Source organism: Candoia aspera, chromosome 1, assembly GCF_035149785.1.
Source record: "Candoia aspera isolate rCanAsp1 chromosome 1, rCanAsp1.hap2, whole genome shotgun sequence".
NCBI lineage: Eukaryota > Metazoa > Chordata > Lepidosauria > Squamata > Boidae > Candoia > Candoia aspera.
This window is the reverse complement of record NC_086153.1, coordinates 322940967-322957918: the sequence shown is the minus strand read 5'-3', so window position 1 is coordinate 322957918 and position 16952 is coordinate 322940967. Positions and strand designations below refer to the sequence as shown.

Here is a 16952-nt window from a genome sequence, read left to right as displayed (position 1 = left end):
AATAGATGAAAGTGATGTTCCACAGGATCAGCCTTTCAGTGTTCAAAAATATTAGACAGGAAGAAAAAGATGTTGATTTCCACTGTATTTTTAAAGTCTATCTAGATTGGCAAAACTACCAATTAACTCCCTCAAACTCCCTCTACCCAGGCAGCAGTGCATATTCCCATTTACCTGTACCATTTATACCACTCATTTTTCATTTGTCAAAATATGCATCTCCTGCTTTAATGATGCAAAAGAAAATATTCCTAGACTGCTTCTTAAGAGGAACTCATAAAGCTGTATTAGTTGAGGTTCAGGCCTGTCAGTCAAAAACTGCCTTCTGTTGAGTTCAACCACTGGTCAATAACATGTACTCTACTGTGGCTTGGCTGTGACTGTCCAATACTTTGGGGGAATCTTTTCCAGCCCTGCTTGAAAAAGCCAAAAATGCTTTTTGGAGACATGTACTATATTGCTGAACTCTGTTTTGCTGCAGACTGTCTGCTCTGTATATCTATGTTGAGGCTTTGGGAATTTGAGGCTTCCCATTTAGTTCACATGGAACCATTGATTTGAGAACACTTCAAGGATACATTCACACGTGGCATGTTCACTCATCTAGCACACACTGCTGAATTCCCATATTTTCCACTCTGGGCAGCCCATCTGACATTCTTCCCACTCAGTTCTGGCACAGCTGAAATTGCAAAATGGATGAAGCTCTGCAAGGTTTGGTGACAGGCTATTTCCCCTTTGATCAACACCCTTGCTTCACTCTACCTTCTGTTGCTTGAACTTGTAGATTTTACAGGCAACCTTGTCAGCAAATCCCATGTTAATTCTTCTAGTCAGTTTTTAATGCGATTCATAATACATTTTTTTAAAAACTTGCATAGCATGACAGTTGCTGTGTGCATACGTAGTGTATAAGCACTGAAATCTTGCCTCAGCCCACTCACTGAATGGTATTTTTTACACTATTCTATGGGTCAGGTGGAGGGAGCACTGATTGGCTCCTGGCACTTTGTATGCATTCCCAGCATTCCAAGGTTGCCAGAAATAAAGACAATTATATGGCTGATTTCAAATATCTTGGAGGAATTTGGGAATAAAAATAGTGCCATGGGAAAATGACACAGAATCACAATTTCAGATTTGGAATTTCTGTCCTAAGTGAGAACAACTTAAATGCAATAAGTTTTTTTCAAGTATTTTCTTAGTGTGAGAAGGGATACCACCTGACTGAGAAGGGATACCACCTGACTTTTTCAATGCTGGTTATTCTGGAAAAAAAATGACTATTTTGTTCCTGGCCTCAAAAATGACCAAGGTAAAGTTACCTCCAGCAATATAGGAATTAGAAATAAATTGCATAAACTAACATCTTAGTTCTCTGGAGCAGTTATAATACAGGTAGTCCTTGCTTACTGACTACCTCGTTTAGCGACCATTCGAAGTTATTACCGTGTTTCTAAAAAAGGCTATGTGACCAATCCTCACATTTATGACCATCGCAGTGTCCCAGTCACGTGATCGCCATTTGGGCACTTTGCGACCAGCACGCATTTACGACTGTCACAGCATCCCGCAGTCATGTGATTGCCATTTGCATGCTTCCCAACTGGCTTGAAACAAGCAGTTAATGGAGAATGCAGAAGTAAAATCGTAAGTCGTGGTCACATGTTTTGCTTAACAACTGCGCTCACTCACTTAACAACCAAATGGGAAACGACATCATAAGTCCATTGCAGTCACATGATTTCCCACTTAGCGTCCACAGTGCTTAGCAAGGGAGTTACCAGTCCCAACTGTGATCGCTAAATGAGGACTGCCTATATAAGATGTTGAAAATGGAAACAAAGTGTTCAATAGCCAAAATGCAAAAGGTCCTTGCTTTATTTAAAATCATCAGTAACATAAAAATATAGCATTGTAGGATCTGGAGAACAATGGCATAATAGTCAGCCTGGGGTTCTCTGTTTACTGCACAGAACTAAGGGATACCCTATAATGCCAATCCTTCCCCAAACTAGGGTTTGACTTAGCTTCTAGAATACAATGCTGCCTGGGAGTGAAATCCAGCAGATCTGGCAGATCCCATTCAGCCATCTTGGGAAGGCTGAACCAAGATAACCAAAATCCATTTTTTATGGATTTTTCTAGAATGGAAGTTGTATGACAAAAGCCATTGGAAGGTTGATTCAAATGGCAAGGGGATAATGAGCTGACTCCATTATTAAGTTCAGCTGTCAAGGAAGCAGAAAAATTGACCTTTGTTACATGATGGGCATGGAGGAAATGGAGAAAACACAAGACTGGAATCACAACTTGGTATCCAGCTAGCACACAGTTCATCTCCTGAGTCACATGTCTCCTCCTCTCCTTGCCCCATTCTGCCGTCTCCTGCCTTAGGGTCCTGTAAAGCACTATCTGAATGTGCTATTCTGAATGAGCGATTGAGAGAATACTTGGCCTTAGGCCACTCACGTGCATCAGTTGGAACCCACTCAACACGAGCATGACATACAATGGCAATGCCTTAAGACCCATAAAGGCAAATCAGGTCACCAACTACCCTACGCAATACAGATAAGCTATAACTGTCACCCATACAGCCATTAGAGACGTGCTTCTATGGGAACAGAATGTTTCACAGAACTTCAGAACATGCTCCAGAGTGTGCTGAACCCCCATTCCTAGATCAATGTATTCTGCATATCGTAATAGCCATGCTTCCACAAATTTCCCTTCCCTGAATGCTCAAAACAATAGCATATCTCCTTAGGGGAACAATATTTATCCCTCTCTTGGAATTTTTTTGATGCTACAGGCTAATGTTGACAATTAAAAGATTTGTTTAACTCTGTTTATATGCAAATGTTGACAGTTTCATGAAGGTAGACTGGTTAAATGACTTGGATTTTTTAGCAGAGCCTACATCCTCTTCTGATTTTTGCTCTTGGCCTTCTTGCCCTTTATTGTTAACATCTTCTGGGCGCTTTCGCTTCTTCCCTTCAGATGGATCACTGGTTTCTCTTCCTTTGGCTTTCTCAGTCCAAGCCTTAAGTTAATGGAAACAGAAACAAAACAATAAGGAATGTACAATCCCTATTATAGTATTGTCATTAATTAATGTGACTTTCCCAGAAATATTAGGCATCTATATATGTATATGGTAGAGACTATAATTTAGAAGATTGTAGCACTGGAACCATACTGGAAGTTGTCAATTTTGAACATCTACAAGAGTGCCAGAGTTATTCTTAATTACCCAGAGATCAGGTGTAGAAAGAATAAGACAATGTGGCTGAATGATCTGGCACTAGAGCAATGGCATGAGATGGCCTTGCATATTTTCACTGCATCATGTTCCGAGTACTCCAGCTGGATGGCCATGGCACAAGTAAAGCAGCGTGGGTGGTCTGAGGTCAAAGTTAGTACCAAAGTAGAATTAGAGTCTTCATTCAGCCACGAATCTCAATGAATTATGGAGGCCAATCACTGCCTTTGCCTGAATTACTGCATAGGATCATAGCAAATGAGTGTTACAATGGGTAGGAAGAAAAAGCTTCTTGAAGAAGAGGCAAGATAATGTATGAAACGGATATTAGCCAAATATGCATCCAGACAAGGAACTCCTCACACATCTCTGCAGAAAAGGATCTGTCATACTTTGCATTCTACTTCCTGCTTTTACACATAAAATTGTGTGACTTCAGGAAAAGTGAAACAAGGAATACATTTCTACAAGGTAAACGAAGATATACTCCTCCAAAAGAAGAGTCCATTACCATCCTTTCCTCAGCAGACAGAATTCGGAATCGAACCATGCCTTCTTTTATTATCTCCGTTTCTTCAAAATGAGGATTATCGGACAAAATACTGCTTCTGTTCTCTTCTAGCCACATCTGGAATCCAGTCCTTGGCCTAAAAACAGTACAGATGAGGAAAATGTTCTGAAATGAAAGCTTTATACTACCTGTGAACATTTTTATTCCCAGAAGGTGGAGTCATCTCACAATGGCAATATAAGACTCACTGGCACACTGACCTTTTATTATCTCTGTTCTCAGCCACAGTTTGAAGTTCAGATGGTACAGTGTCATTTTTTCCCTCTTTGTCTTCTCTGACTTTCTTTTCAGTAATAAGTGCTCGGGGTTGGAAAAATGCAGTTGCTGCGGCCTGAGCAATGAAATATATATAGTTCTATAATTCATTGCAAATGGCAAATCTTTATATGTTGCATTTTAAACTCAAAGTTTCTCAGAGCAAGAACCTCTCAGTATGGTGAGCATCCACTTAACAGTATTTTTGCAAGTCATTGTCTACTCAACAGTTTTGGAAACAGTAATATTGATTATATCGGAAGGAGACCGTGAGATAAAGAAATACATAAGGCTTTAAGCAGTGCACCAAACTATGATTTAAATGGAAAACAACCATATTAACTGTATCTAATTTAATTTAAAATGAAATAAAGCAAATGAAATTTTTGCTCCAGGTCCACCCACTTCTTTGTCTTGACTGCCAACTGTTGTGAAGCTTCTGTAAAGTCCCTCAGTAGGGAAATGCAGCCCTCAGACTGGAAATAATTACATACCTACATGCATACATGAGGTTTATCGCTCAACCTCTTTCAGGTGAGAAATACTGTAGTCTTAGCAACTATAAGCAGTACAGAAGCAAAAAAAAATGTATGCCATTAAAAGAGAGTACTTGTATATACTTAGAGTAATCCAAGTACGTAATATAAATTGTATCACTAATATGCTGTTCTAAATAGAGTTAAAAATCTTAACATCATTAACTCAAGTAAAGAGTCTGTGTCCCTTCTAACTGTACTTTGCAAACCGTCTATTTCACCTCCATGCTTACCTCTCCTATTCAGCCACTGCATATCAAATGACATGAAAGAAAGCAGAGGAAAAAAATACCACAGTACCATGTTATAAACATTTCCTGAATGGTCGTCAAGAGGGAATTTCTTTCTACTACTTAATTAATACTACTACCGGCTATTTGCAAAGTTGATAGGAAAACAAGAAAGAGGAGTCCATTTGATACCAGTCTGCTGCCCCACCCTTTTCAATTTCTCTCCCCACCAATCAATCCCTTGGTAGTCCTTCTGCTTTCTTTACGTTTATAAGATTTGCCACACCTGGTAACAATGAATTTGCCAAAGTCTTGTTTCCATAAACCAAGATAAAGGTCCAATCCATCACCTGCTTTGACTTGGGCTTGGGAATCAACGGCTTGATAATTGGACTCTTCTTGTTTGGAACCCCTTGGCCATTCAGCATGGGATTTTTCTTAGGCAGCCTAGTCAGGTTGTCCAGAATATTGGGTGAGTGAACAAATGCATCCCTTTGGCTACTGGATACCTACAGGAGCAAGAGATTTAAGCAACTTGATTTTCCACCCCCCAAAGTAAGATATTCAAACATATCTTACTAAAAAGTAAGGTAAATTAAAGCCATCAATTCTCACCTTGAAAGGATTTACTCGCACTTGGTTGGTAGATGCAAGGACAGCTTTCGTTATCCCAAAAAATAGGAAGGGAAGGGAAGAAGAATACCAGTGCAAATCTTTAGAAAACAGTCTGTGTATGTTTTAAGAAGAGATACTGAACAATTTTTATTTACGAGAACAATTAAGCAGGGCTGTTTATATTTCCCTGCCTCTAGTCTTTAAGACATGAACAGAACCTTGTCTCTGCATGTTAATTTAGCATTCTGACAATTTGAGCTTTAAAAAAAGACCTTTCCAGATGAAATCAAACAATCTGTTCCTCTGTGTGCATTTATATATATATGTACGTACACTATGTATGTATGTGTACACACACACACACACACAAACAAAAGGAAAAAATAGATGAACAAAGCAAGTTTAACAAAAATTAAAATACCAAAAAGTAAAAAAAGAAAAAAGGGGGGGGGGCTTTAAAAAATAACTTACATTTCTGACTTCCCCCTTTTTATGCATCTGCTAATACGCAATATTTGTGCGATTATCTTTACTTTTTGTACCACTAAATACTGTGGTCCCTCAGCAATTTACGTAACACTCTTACAACGCTGCAAGGAGAAACTGGGCTCTAACAATGCACACAGGATCATGCTGAATGCTGCCAGTCTAGTATTCTTTGGCCCTACACTGTTCTCAGTAAAAAGTCACTGGGCGATCACAGCCCTTGATTCGTGAAACTGAACTGGTGCATCACGTCCTAATGGCAAACTATACAGCGGCATCACTGGAAGTAGTAGAGTTTTCTACTAATCAGGCAGCAAGATTTCATTTCATTTCATTTTTCCCCTCAAGAGGGATCATTAAACAGAATTTTGAATCATGTATGTGTGTTTCCAATTTATTTAATCAGCTTGAAAGTTCTTCATGAGAATAAAAGCATTTAACAAATTCTGTGGGAGTACGGTTGCATAGCTGAAACCTAATATTTGGACAAAATGTTTAACAATTAAGAGGTTTTCCTTGCCTAAAATAAATTCAGTTTGACTCACCAGACTTCGAAGTAGATGCATTTGCATACAGTGTGGGAGAACCTTCAGAAGAATTAAAATGGAGAAAAAATTAATATTCCAGTAGAAATTTTCCAGTTCAATTGTGAATAAGAATTAGAAGATTGATATGAGCCCCGTGTGATAAATATTGAAACCGAAGGGATGTACAACCGGGCTACAAATGCACTAAAGAATGAAAAGACCAAACGGGGAGCACTTTTGAACTCCACACTCCCACTCCTACCCACTCCTCATAACTAGGCATAAAGGGTTTGGCTGCAGCCTTCCAATAACATCACTGCATCACCAGAGGGCCTCCTGTGGCCCTCCTGGAGGTTGGAAGGCAGCTCCCAGCTCCTCACAAATTGCCCCTCTCTGTTCCACAGGGAAGTCCTTTTTTGAAAGGACCACCCAGCCTTCAGAGTCTGAATTTATGACCATGTAGCCTTCTGCCTTAATCTTCATGGGTGCTTGCTCAGCTTACTAGGTTGTGCCTCATTAAGGGTGTTCACTTTCTCCTCATCCTCCTCTTTGTAAGTCTCCATGTTTTGCCGGCACTGAAGGTTTCTTTCTTGAGCACGACTCCATTCTGTGTGGGTATTACTATACCTGCATATAGAGAAATTCAGTCAGCCAATGGCTTCTATTCCTTTGCTTAAAATATCAAGAAAAGGGCAACTGCCACACAGTCCCTACAAGAAAAGCCAGGCCTTAACAAGAATGATAAAACAACACCTTTTGTTTCCATAGTATTTCTATAAAACAGGCTATCCTGGTCCTCATGGAATCAATTACCAACTCTCGAGTTCTGGTAAAAATATAAAAAATGGCACTTTTCCACTTTTTTAAAAACAGAGAATGTGATTATCTATATTACTGCCCAGAATGCCTACTTCATTGCCAGCTACCATTCTATTTTCTTTGTTTCCTTCAGTGGCAATAGCCACCACTGGGTTTGCCCAGATCCCTTCTCCTTTCTTGACTGAACCCATCCTTTTCTTCCACTCTGCTTACAAATGTTTCTTCTTTCCATTCACCTAGAGCCTTTGAAAAAGGCTAGATTGTTGATTTTTCCCATCCCATCACCTGATCAGCTGCACTTCTATCTCTTCTTGGGTTGAAAGTAAGCTACTGAACCCCAGGCTCCTGTTTTTGATATTATAATGGAGAGCCTTTGTTCACTGTTAGTCCAACCCAGTCCTGCTGCAGGAGGGATGTGACAGTGCATTTTTCTCCACAGTGATTTAGAAAGCACCTGCCCAGCTTCAAACAAAAACGTTAACTATAAAAGTTCGCTCTCTGCTGTGTCCCATTCAGAATTCACTTTTACCCAGCGTTCAGGTGATTTCTAAAATCCTGCTGCTGCTTCTCTTCTTCCTCCTCTTGCTCAGCACACGCTTCGGCAGATGCCAGCTCTGACACCTTCTCGGCAGCAAGTTCACTGAGTCTCTGGGCCAGAATCAGCCTCCGAGAGCGAGAGGCATATTTGATAGCTAAGCTTGTGGCATTTGGGGTCATAAGTTCGGCAAGCTCCATACAGCGAAATTCACGTTCCAGTGTGCAAGATAGCTATTTTTAAAGCAAGAAGGAAAAAAAATTGTTAATGTTTATCAGAGAAATATTTGTTTGGGGAAAAAAAGAGGATAAAAAAATGTTTGTCCTCTAAGAGGACAGAACATTCAGTTCTCCTTCATTCTTTACAAGACAGAAATTCAAGGAAGCAGCCTCCTGATACATCCGTGGCAGAGCAGAATGAGTCCCAGCTATTTTCTTATAAAGCCACTTCATTGCTGTGAAAATAACTCGTTATGATACAGCAATTAAAGTGAGCAACTGCGTGTGAAACCTTCATTGAAGAAAAACTATATTTAAAAAGAGCCAGAGAACATTCATACTATAGTTTTTTTAATTAAAAAAATAGCGAGTTCAAGAAATCCATGTCTCTTTCTGCTTTTCAAAAGCTCTATGAACCTCTTTTCCAGGTAGCAATAATATAGTGTAGTTAAGGATCAAGCTCCTCATGCATCTGATAGTTAATCTGCCCAGTAAATAGAGCCACAGGGAAGCCTGAGTAAACAGATGTATGGGCTGAGGAAGGGGGAGATTAAGTGCCTCTCTCTTTCTCAGGTTCCTTTCCAAAAATGGCCTCCCCTTTATATTGCAAGGAAGTTGAAACAGGCTTATCTTGAAAAACAAATGAGCTTGGCCAGGACAGGCCATTTCTATTAGGATCCTGGCAAGAAATGATAAGTGTTAAATTCTCAGCCCTCACCCCCATAGTCACAAGAATACCCAGGCTTCCTGAGGCTATTTATAAAATGCGGCGGGATAGTCACACAATTAATTAATTTCATTTCTAGGCTGGCACTAAGAGACTGAGCTTTGAGCATAAATTGCTGATCAAGGTGACTCATTTCCTGAGTGTGGTCTGCCTTTATCTCTCCATTTTGGAATTGCAGCAATTCTGCCTCCCAAAGCTCTTGCTACCCCTGCCACAAATGCTTAGGCACAATCATCTCCTCCAGTTCAGGCTTCTTCTGCCTTGGATCCTCTCCTTATCTGCGCCTTGCTGCTAGCTTTATGCCAGTACTTTGGCTCCTCTCTCTGGCAGCAGCTCTGCCCACAGCCAAATTACCCAGGACCATGGGCATCCATAGGAGGGAGGCAAGAAATGAAACAGCACCATGATGCAAAACCCACAACTTACAAACAGGCATCAGACATCAGGATACAAGCATGTAAAGACAAGACTGGGTTGCGATGCACATTTCATCATTTTGACGTTAGCTCGGTTTGCTGTGGATCCCTGCAATATTTTTTCTGTTGGTTGTCCAGGATGACTACCTATGCTTACACTGAACATTACAGTATGTACATTAGCAAGTTACATTTTGTCTAACTGTGTGCTTAAAACATTCCTCATCTGTTTCAGAGTTAACAAAAGTCAACAGCTGATCACAGGGAATGAATGACTCCATGGAACAGACAAATTCAAAAATTGCAAAGGAAAAAAAAACGAAACAGGATTCTTTATTTGAGGAATGTAACAACCAAATGTCTAAGAAGTTTTACTCAGGTACATTTAAAATAGTCTTCCCCAATGTGGTACCCTTCTGAAGTTTCACTTTAACTCCTGCACAACTTGGTGGTAGGCCGAGGCTTCATGGAAGCTGAAATCTAGCACAACTGAAAGGCATTAGACTGAAGAAGACAGATTTACAACTTTACCCACTTACTGCAAACATTTTCATCAAGAGATGCTGCTGCTCTTGGACTGCCTGGCCTTTCACACTTTCGTCATGTTCATATCCATTTTGGGATAAGTAGTCTAAGTAGTTGTGAAACAAGACTGAGCGCCAGAATTGTTCCTACAACATGCAGAGAAAGGAAAGAAAAACACAGCCCATATAATTATTTTATCACGCCTGCAAGAACACAAAAATAATATAAAATTTAGTACCGGACAAAGAGAAGTGTATTTTTACTTGCTAGCTTGCTTTTTTTGGCGGGGGGAGGAAGAGAAAAACAGCTGAGAAAAAAACTGTTAAGGTATTTTAAGGTTTTACTGAAAACAAGACTTGCAATTTTAACAAGGCCTTGAGGGCTATCTAAACATTATCACAATTGTACCATTATACATCATGTCTAAATAATGCCATAGACATGCATACCATCTACATAAAGTTGAGACATACACACACAAGTAGGGCCACTGTTTCTATACCTTTCCTACATATATGTGAATTATATGCAATTGCAACCAAATTGTACAAATCATCTTGATATTAATTTAATGGGTGAGATCAGCATTATGGTCTTTCTTCATTTTAGAGATTATCTGCATGCAAGGTATTTAGTGCACTATTTAATGCAGAATGTAAGTTAAAATTACTAGAGATACCATATATTCTATTTCCATGCACTAAGGACAAAGTGAAAAAGCAAACAAAATAGATCTGAACAGGGAAGCAACTTGCAACCCCTTATTTCCCTTTTTAGGATGGATCTAAAAACTGCATTATAAATTCTAATTACCCACCTCCATTTGTCCCTTATCTGTTGCAGTTTGACAAAAAGGGAGCTTAAATGGCAGCACCGCTACTGCAGGACGGGGAAGAGTAGGTGGAAAACGAGCTCCTTTACAAAGAATACATCTGTGCAAGACAAATACAGAATCAAAAGACACATCTAACAGCAGGGCACTCCTTTTCTCCTTCCCAGAGTCACCAAAGTCTAAACAAGTTATTTACACATTCAGCAGTATATATGTCAAGAAGAGGAAGTTTGCATTTTTCTCAATTTTTTTAATGCCAAGCTAAAAATTAACAGCATTTTAGGAAAAAAAAAACCTGGAGTTTTCTCTAAGCCTTGAATATGCAGATACTTTATTTAGCATTCAAATGAGATTTCCCTAGAAATAACAGAACTGCCCCTTTGTCACTTTGTTTTCTATCCCTTTATTATTTTTACAAATAACTCAAGGCGGCGAACATCCCTAATACTCCTTCCTCCTCCTATTTTCCCCACAACAACAACCCTGTGAGGTGGGTTGGGCTGAGAGAGAGTGACTGGCCCAAGGTCACCCAGCTGGCTTTCATGCCTGAGGCGGGACTAGAACTCTCAGTCTCCTGGTTTCTAGCCCGTTGCCTTAACTACTAGACCAAAGTGGTCTAGTTAAATTCATTCAACATAGGATGCCATGCTTTTTTTATAATTATTTAGCAGGTTTTTTTTAGTAAAGTCAAGGACAAGAAAAGATCACCCACATACATAGCATAATTTCATAGTCCTCTTATCTCTGGACTGGCCTAATAATATGCTGCCATTTTAGGCAAATCAGTGAGTAACTTGGTGGACTTCTCTGCAAGGCTGAGCTAAGACAAAACTTTGCCAATTCGCTGAAGAAATGTACTGAATGACATTTCAAACCCTTGAGCATAAATGTGGTTAGAGATAGTGTTTCAAAGTCCCTCTCTTATATCCTCCTCTTCAAAACTCTACTACTGCCATTCTACTAATTGTATTTCATTATATATTTATTATGATTTGAAATATATTACGTTAGGGATTAAAAGACTGAAGTCTAACAAAAAAAATTATAAAGGCATCATTTTTATTCAATCAACTAATTAAAAAATATTAGCAGGAGTTGACCAAAGGGTTTTTCACAATCTAAACATTTAGCCCAATCAACCACTCTCTTAAAACCAAGCCTTCAATGAAGGAAACATCTTCACAGACATCCATCTTTAACTATGTTTAAATGACGTGTTTTCTGTCTTCATTTATCTTGGATGAGCGGAAGGAAAAAAAAAACCACAATGACTTTCATTCATAACCATCTTCCTAGGTTGACATGTTCTGAGGCTTTAATGAATTTCCTAGAAAAGAATTACTTGAAAGGGGAATTGGAAGAACACAATATTTTTGTGTGTTTGTTAAGTGAATTGTTGCTAGTTCCACAGGCCTCTTCCTAGTAAAAAAATTAATCCTGGAAGGCTCTAGTTTAAATGAATGGATGCAGTGGGAAGATAACAAGAGAGGATAATTGAGAACGTGATCTTTCAACAGATTTGTGTGAATATTTCTGTGTTGAGCACTTCCCACTGTTCTAAAGAACAACAGGGACAACCTTCAAGTTATTTTTGTACCTGAGCTGCTGAGGATTTTCATGAATGCCAACAATCCAGTAATGGTCTGACTTTCCTTTACAGTGCTCCCTGGTATTACAGACTGGGGTCCAAATATTACCATGCCTTCTGTTCAACATTCGTATAATACCCTCAGAATCCATGTAACAGGGGGTACCTAGTCATTCATTAGAAAAGCACAAACATAGTTTTGTTCTGACAGTCAGTTCTCTTCAAGCAACTTTATTGATTCATGAATAAACATGATGTTAAATGCTATATCTCTCATCACCATCACGTACATTGAAAAGTACAAAACATTTTGAAGAGAATCAACAGATTTGTAGTTAACTTTGGCAATGACTCCCTCTTCTGGCAATCCAGAATTAAAAATCATGGACATTCAGTGTAATCAGCCAACTTCCTTCCCCCGCCCCCCTAGAACCAATAGTATTGTCCTAACATAGATAACTGATGCATAATTTTTAGTCAACAAAACATATGATGTGTTCCGTTCCTGGTGTCTGGAGGATGTTTAATATGGAACAGTGCTGAGGATTGCAAATGAACAAATGATTTGATCACATTCTCCTTCCCTCACTTCAAAAGAATAAATTAGAGTCCATATCTTAAATGCTCCATCTTACCTTCTACTGAAAATCCTATCCACGTTAAATAGGATTTCCTGGAAAGGGGAAGTGATTCACCATGTAAAATTTGTCTTTTCTTTTTCCCAAGTTCTATAAGCTGAATTCCAAGACACTGATCCCCTTCAAAGCTGGTGCCTACAAATGAGGGTGGAGGGGTGGGAAGGATATATGCCATTAATTCTGACCAAAGAAAGTCACACTGAAAAGTTGCTGGGGAAGTGTAAAGAAAAGGAAGGAATTTAGCTGTGTGCAAACAAATTCTTCTTTATGCTATTGAATGATTGTGATGGATTTCCTGGGTAATTTTAATCATTGTCAATATGTGATGACTATGATTTGGGACTTAAGAAATTATTTTAGGAAGATAAATTATATTCATGTCAAGAAACATTTCTCCAATTGAAATTCTAATAATAATAGTAGTAATTATTATTATTATACTTTTACAGAAATCACTGTGAAATGTAGAAGAGATGTTTGCTGTCTTTTGAATCCTTATCATCTAGCCTTACTAGTATTACATCTCTATTTTAAAAAAAATAAAGACAAAACAGTAGAAAGCCAGAGGGAATCATAGCTCAACCACAGAGCACACGCTTAGCATGTAGAAGATTCCATGTTCAATATCTCCACTCAGAAGGGAAGGGAGGGAAGTAGCAACACAGCATAAGATCTCCTGGTTTTAGAGTGCTGCTGTAGGAAGATTTGACAGCACTGGACTAGTTAACCAGTAATTTTACTTGATATAAGGCAGGTTCACAGCCCAAGATTTCCTAAATGCAGACACTAGAACTACGTGGCAAATTCTAGTTTTGGAAAAAGGTAACAGAAAGTGAGGAATGCTGTAATCACAATGGAAACAAGCAGTCGTTAGGGCAGGGTTTCTCAACCAGGGTTCCATGGAACCCTAGGATTCCGCGAGAGTCACTAGGCATTCCCTGGTAGATCATGGTTTATTTAAAAAAATATTTCAAATTTTGGCAACTTCACATTAAAGAGGTAAGTTTCATTCTTTATTTTTAGTTTAGGAACACTGTTAGTACATATATACAGGCCTACCCATGAAACGAATATAATACTTTTGTAACTTCTGGCCTATCTTTGAGCCTGAATGTGCAGGGGTTCCCCGGGGCCTGAGAAATATTTCAAGGGTTCCTCCAGGGTCAAAAACTTGAGAAAGGTTATGTTAGGTACTTCACGACAGCTTAGTCATGTGACTAAAATTAAAAGAGCAATTCTACTTGAAAATGGAGTGACCTAATAAATTCAGACCACAATGGCTGTAGCATGGTCCTTAAAAAAATAATAAAGAGGAATTTATGCAGAACAACCAAATGGCTGATCTAAATTTGCCCCAGGCTCAGGTGTAGAAGGGGTCATTTCAAGGTCAAACATTTTCTAAGGTCAAATTTTTTGGAATTTCCTGGCCTTGGAAAACACAAGCTGTGCATCTAATAGCCACATCCCCCTCACCAACCACAGAAGGAATAATCAACATTTTAAATTTAAAATAACTAAGCAATGCATAAAAGAATACAGAAAGCACCTTTGTGGAAGACTACCAGCAGCTGCTCTCCATGTCCTGCCATTGACACCACAGGGCCAGGGAGGCTGAAAATCTCTTTCTGAACTCCCCCAATGGTGAACACACGAAGCAGAAGAGAACTAGTGGCACACGCAGCCCAGCCCTGGCCCAAACAAATAGCTTCAATGTCTTCATCCTGCAGCATGTCAACCGTCCATTCTTTGTTAGGATCCCAGGAGCTGAAATGAATGCAATGAAGCTTGCTAAAAATGAAAGAGGGAAATGAGTGTAAGTAAAACATGAATGAAGGGAAGTCCAGTTACACACCTCTTGCCTTGCACTTTTGAGGATGGTAAACTAAAATGCTTGTTGATTACACTGATGCTTTTGCTTTGATGTTAAGTAGTTCAAATAAGGAGATCTGCAGTCATCAGTTTCACCTGTTCCTCACTCTAAGGAAAATCTGAAGCAATTAGAACATAACAGCAGCTCTGATGTGCACTGATTCCATCCTCATTACTCTCACTCCTTTGTGAGTTAATGGAATACAAAAGTTAGTTTTACTGGCTATAATTCACACTGAAGTACTCTGTCTTCTTACCTTGCTAGCTCCTCTGTGCTGTCACAGGCCAATAAAATAGCTTCACTTGAAAGGTCTGCCATTGTGTGATTCAAATTATTTGGCAAATGCATTGCATGATGCATTGCAGTATCATGGAATTCAACCTCAATAGCATTGTCTTGCTCATCATTATAGCAGCGAATAATGCCGACAGAGTTCCATACCTACAAGTGGGATGTCAAGACTTGTTAAGAAAAGAAGGTATAAATGTTTCTACAAGGTTGACTCTAGACCTGCCCTATATATATAGACCATATGATAGCATGCAGCCCATTCATGTAGTCTTGGTATGTAGTCTTTAATCAGCAATTGGAGATGGGGCCAATATGTATTTATTATTTATTTATTTATCAAATTTGTCACCAGCTATCTCCTCCCACCAGAGGGACTCTGGGCGGTTTACAATGAAATAATCAATAAAACAATAAATATATAATCAAATTACAATATATAAAAGTACACTGCATAAAAACAATTACAAGTAACAAATAAATATAGATAAAAATAAAGTCCAGATGGCTATGATCTAATGCAGTCCTTGCATGGGAGGGGCACGTTAGGGCATTAGCCAACCCCAGGCATGACAATTCCCCTCCCAAGTGGCAGAGCCAGGTCTTCAAATTCCTCCAGAAGGCCAGCAGCGATGGGGCTAACCTCACCTCTGGGGGCAAGATGTTCCAGAGGGCAGGCGCTACTGCAGAGAAGGCCTGCCTCCTGGACCCCGCCAGATGGAATTCTCTTACCGACGGGGTCTGCAGCATGCCCTCTCTGCATGATCGGGTGGGATGGGTTGATGGAGCAGAAGAAGTGGTCCCTCAGGTAGCCGGGCCCCATGCCACGTAGAGCTTTAAAGGTGATAACTAACACCTTGAATTGGACCTTGATAATTCAATAATAATTCAACACCTTGAATTATTGAATATAGTATCACTGCAACTGAAATTGAGATGGAGGGAATGAGGGATGATAGTACCCCCAGTGGAGGACTATATACCCAAGGTGGGTATATACAACATAAATTTGTCAAAAAGTAGACAGTTATTGCAATCTATTTTCAGTTTACTGAAGAAATCAGAACAGGCAAGCAGCAAAAGACAGGATCAATGCCTGAGAGATAAGCTAAATTCCTAACTTCTGGAACAGATCTCTAGAGGGAGAAGCAATGGATTCTAACCCTAACCTTATCCAAATATACTTAAATAAATACATTTCTCTTTCCTTCCTATTTATGAAGAAATCTATATTATTTTAGTCATATTCAGAAATATAAAGACACTACCTCTATTTTGAAAGTTTTTTAGCAACTTTTTTTGGTATAAATATTCAAAGCTTTTAAAAGATTCCAACAACAGAAAAAGGGCAGTCAGTAATGTTAACAGCAGAGGACCAACTGATGGTACTTATCTTGTTTTTATAGGAGCACATTGATAGTCAAATGTTACTTATGAAATAAACTTGCTTTTGAATGCTTTTGTGAGAATTGCAGCCCTTTATCAGTTTAGGCTGTGGCCATATCTTGAAAATGATCTGAGCAGTGTATTACATATGTTAAAAGTCATAAGGTTACATCTGCTAAGTGGAATTGCTTAGGTAGACTATCTAGAAACTTCATTATTACTATTACTATTATTATTATTACTATTAATATTATTGCTGCTACTACTACTATTATTACTATTACTACTACTACTATTTAAATTTATATGCTGCCTCCCATCAACTCTGGGCAGTTTACAAATTATTTAAAACATTAATAATCTTACTGTTTAATAGATCAGCTAGTGAAGCAATTTAAACCTGAAATTAACCATGAAGCGGTGAGTAAGATGCATTGGGGTAGAACCAGACTGGAATGGCTTTTGCTGAGGAGTTGGCAATGGCCCATCGTAGAATGGCCTCTGGACTGATGGCAGTGGCTGGACTGGAAGAAAATTTTCCAGATCATCCTCTTCTTCCTCCTTATCGAGGGCAGAATTAGCTTTCAGCAATCCAGTATCTATGAACGGCAGATAGCTCACATCA

The 16952-nt window shown here is 39.1% G+C and overlaps 1 protein-coding gene across 1 annotated transcript in view; it reads right to left on the bottom strand.

Annotated features, from left to right (window-relative positions):
• Positions 1-1860: 1860 nt before the first annotated feature.
• The window catches only part of WDHD1 (WD repeat and HMG-box DNA binding protein 1), a 34216-nt gene continuing 19124 nt past the window's right edge, over positions 1861-16952 (bottom strand). The window contains exons 11-25 of the mRNA XM_063290515.1: positions 16739-16926; positions 14910-15094; positions 14330-14571; positions 12781-12918; positions 12155-12311; positions 10543-10657; positions 9740-9871; positions 7834-8072; positions 6978-7112; positions 6504-6559; positions 5473-5516; positions 5208-5366; positions 4037-4167; positions 3777-3912; positions 1861-3046 (exon numbers count right to left, since the gene is read on the bottom strand). Coding sequence (XP_063146585.1) covers positions 2843-3046; positions 3777-3912; positions 4037-4167; positions 5208-5366; positions 5473-5516; positions 6504-6559; positions 6978-7112; positions 7834-8072; positions 9740-9871; positions 10543-10657; positions 12155-12311; positions 12781-12918; positions 14330-14571; positions 14910-15094; positions 16739-16926 — 2261 coding nt within the window. The 3' untranslated portion in view covers positions 1861-2842. The remainder of the gene's footprint in view (positions 3047-3776; positions 3913-4036; positions 4168-5207; positions 5367-5472; positions 5517-6503; positions 6560-6977; positions 7113-7833; positions 8073-9739; positions 9872-10542; positions 10658-12154; positions 12312-12780; positions 12919-14329; positions 14572-14909; positions 15095-16738; positions 16927-16952) is intronic.